Source organism: Propithecus coquereli, unplaced genomic scaffold (genome assembly GCF_000956105.1).
Source record: "Propithecus coquereli isolate 6110/MARCELLA unplaced genomic scaffold, Pcoq_1.0 Scaffold18, whole genome shotgun sequence".
Taxonomy (NCBI): domain Eukaryota; kingdom Metazoa; phylum Chordata; class Mammalia; order Primates; family Indriidae; genus Propithecus; species Propithecus coquereli.
In genome coordinates this window covers 625,609-628,824 of record NW_012142745.1, presented here as the reverse complement: position 1 = coordinate 628,824, position 3,216 = coordinate 625,609, and the positions used below count along the sequence as shown (strand labels likewise).

The window sequence follows — 3,216 nt, the reverse complement described above, 5'->3', positions numbered from 1 at the left end:
AAGTCATAACATTAAAAATGTGGTGCTTCGACCCAGTGGAACAAAACAAAGCCGCCTAATGTTAACTCTACAAGATAACAGTTTCTTGTCTATTGACAAAGTACCAAGTAAGGATGCAGAGGAAATGAGGTTGTTTCTAGATGCAGTCCATCAAAACAGACTTCATGCAGGTGAGAAATAATTGTCCCAGAGTCTAACATTATAAATTTTAAAAGAATATGATTAGGCTGGGCGTGGTGGCTCATGGCTATAATCCTAGCACTTTGGGAGGCTGAGGTAGGAGGATTGCTTGAGGCCAAGAGATCGAGACCAACCTGAGCAAGAGTGAGACCCCATCTCTATAAAAAAATAGGAAAACTAGCAGGGTGTGGTGATGCATGCCTCTAGTCCCAGCTACTCAGGAGGCAGAGGCGAGAGAACCACTTGAGCCCAAGAGTTTGAGATTGTGGTGAGCTATAATGACACTACTGCACTCTAGCCTGGGCGACAGAGCAAGATGCTGTCTCAAAAAAAAAAAAAAAAAAAAAAGAATATGACTGGACTGCAGACCAATATTCCTCATCAATATCGTATTGAGGTAAAAGTCCTCCACAAGATACTAGTGAGCTGAATTCAACAGCACATTAAAAGGATTATATAACATGAACAAGTGGGATTTATTTCTAGAATGCAAGGGTGGTTCGTCATATGAAAATTAATCTGTGTGATACACCACGTTGACAGAATGAAGGACAAAAACCACATTATCATTTCAATTGTTTTAGAAAAAGTATTTGACAAAGTTCAACATCCTTTCATAATTAAAAAACACTCAACAAACTAGGAATAGAAGGAAACTGCCTCAACATAATAAAGGCCATATATGAAAAACCCATAGCTAACATCATACTCAACAGTGAAAAACTGGAAGCTTTTTCTCTAAGATCAATAACAAGGCAAGGATGCCTGTTCTTGCCACTTGTATTCAGTTTAGTACTAGAAGCCTTAGCTAGAGCAGTTAGGCAAGAAAAAGAAATAACAGAGAATCCAAATTAGGAAGAAGTAAAATCATTTCTATTTGTAGACAACTTCATTTTATATGTAGGAAACCCTTAAGATTCCAAAAAGAATATGACTAGAAAAAGGAGGAGGATTACATTTGGGGGATAGGCATTGTGGCATACACCTGTAATCCCAGCTACTCAGGAGGCTGAGGCAGGACTGCTCGAGCCAGGGAGTTTGAGGTTGCAGTGAGCTATGATGACACTACTGCACTCTAGCCTGGGCAGTAGAGCAAGATCCTATCTCAAAAAAAGAAAAAAATTACAATTGGGAAGTTACTTGTTAACATAAATCTGAGGGACTTGCCTATCTATATGAAATTTATAGATATGGTTGTGAAAACGAGTCCTATAAAAAAAATCAGTGTGATCATGTTCCTCTCTCCCTACCAACCCCTTTCATTTAAAATGTGTTCTGATTTTTTTGTTGCTAGATACAGAGTCTTGCTTTGTCACTCAGGCTAGAGTGTAGTGGTGTGTGACCATAGTTCACTGCAACCTCAAACTCCTGGGTGATCTCCCTGCCTCAGCCTCCCAAGAAGCTTGGTGTGCCCGACTAATTTTTTTTTTAATTGTTTTGTAGAGATAGGGTCTTGCTGTGTTACCCAGGGTGGTCTCGAACTCCTGGGCTCAAACAATCCTCCTGCCTCAGCTTCCCAGAGTGCTAGGATTACAGGCAGGAACCACTGTGCTGAGCTGCAAAAATGTATTGACCGGCATCTTTTTAGGAATAAACTGTTGCTTAAAAATGAGTTTTTAGGAGTAGTTACTCTGTGGTTTTCCCTGTGTACATGGCAAATAAATTTTATGCTTTTTCTCAAAAAAAAAAAAAAAAAAAAAAAACTCCTGGCCTCACGTGATCCTCCCGCTTCAGCCTCCTAAAATGATGGGATTACAGGCTTGAGCCACTGCGCCTGACTGTGGCTCATTCTTTTCAGTCCTCAGTCCAAGTTGGCACAGAGGAAATATTCAAATACTTCAGCACATGTAGACCTTTAGGAGTATGACCTGCAATTCCAGCCTCATCTCAGTTCTAGATCAGTTTACATTCAACATTCACTTGTTAACTATCTACAGGTTACTGTGCTGAGAACTAAGAGTACAGAGTTGAGTGAGACATTGTTCGCCTCAAACTTAAGAGTAACCGAATACATTTTCAGCTATAAAAATATTTCAGAGATACTGAGGTAACATAAAGAAGGAAGTGGTTTGTGCTAGGAAGATTTAGAGGATAAATAGGAGTTTGCTAAACATAGTGTAGGTAAAGGTGAAAGTGATTTCTGTACATGGACAAAACATGCAAGTGTGAATCAGCACTCAGGGACCAGAAAGTTACTTTAAAATAAATGGACAGTGGGGAGTGAGTGGCAGAAATAGAGGCTGAATAGCTAGGTAGGAACTAGATCTTGATGTTTCTTGTTGTCATAATGGAAGTTCAGGTTCTTTGGAGCCAAGAATCTCAAATTCACATTCCTTTGGGGGCTAGGCAGATGCCTTTATTTCAATAGATAGTGGGAGAATAAGAAGAACATGTAGGAGGTTATTGTGGGAGTTTAGATGAAGGATAAAAGTCCTCAACAAAGGAAAAGGTAGGGGAAGAAGCAAGAGGAGGAAGAAATTTCAAGAAAACATTAGATTTGAGAGTTGAGAAAGAAAATAGTGTAGGGAGATTCCCAAGTGTCTGAGTGGATGGCAGTCCCTTTTATATCTTCTGTGATAGGAAGCAGAGGGGAAGAATTGGAATGTGAATATTGGGAAAGGTGAGTTATCTTGAGTTGTAAGGTATTCAGAAAGTAAACAGGACTGGAGGAGCTCCAACAGAGAGGTCTGGACTTAAGATACAGAAAGATTTGGGAGTCCTTACCATATGGGTAGTTACTGAAATTGTGGGGCTGGATGGGCTTTTCAGTTGTTGAAGTATCAAGGTCAAGATTATTCTCATCTTATGTGTGAAAGAACAAACTTTCCTACTTATATTTAACTTTAATATTTTAAAAAGTGGTATATTGACTGAAATAATGCCTTTATGTTATCTGTTTTCCTTTTGCATGCTAAACTGCTCATTTAAATATTTTCGAGTTAAAACCTCTAAAACTAGTTATTGTGTTTTCCTAAAAAATTTCTACTCAAGGACATTATTTTAAGACCTAATTTGAAGCTAACAAGCTTCACCTCC

General features: G+C 38.9%; 1 protein-coding gene across 1 annotated transcript in view; it reads left to right on the top strand.

The window, feature by feature from the left end:
* USP37 (ubiquitin specific peptidase 37) overlaps nt 1-3,216 on the top strand; it is a 97,376-nt gene continuing 94,160 nt past the window's right edge. Inside the window, exon 1 of the mRNA XM_012642489.1 lies at nt 1-170. Within this exon, the coding sequence (XP_012497943.1) occupies nt 59-170 (112 nt within the window). The 5' untranslated portion in view covers nt 1-58. The remainder of the gene's footprint in view (nt 171-3,216) is intronic.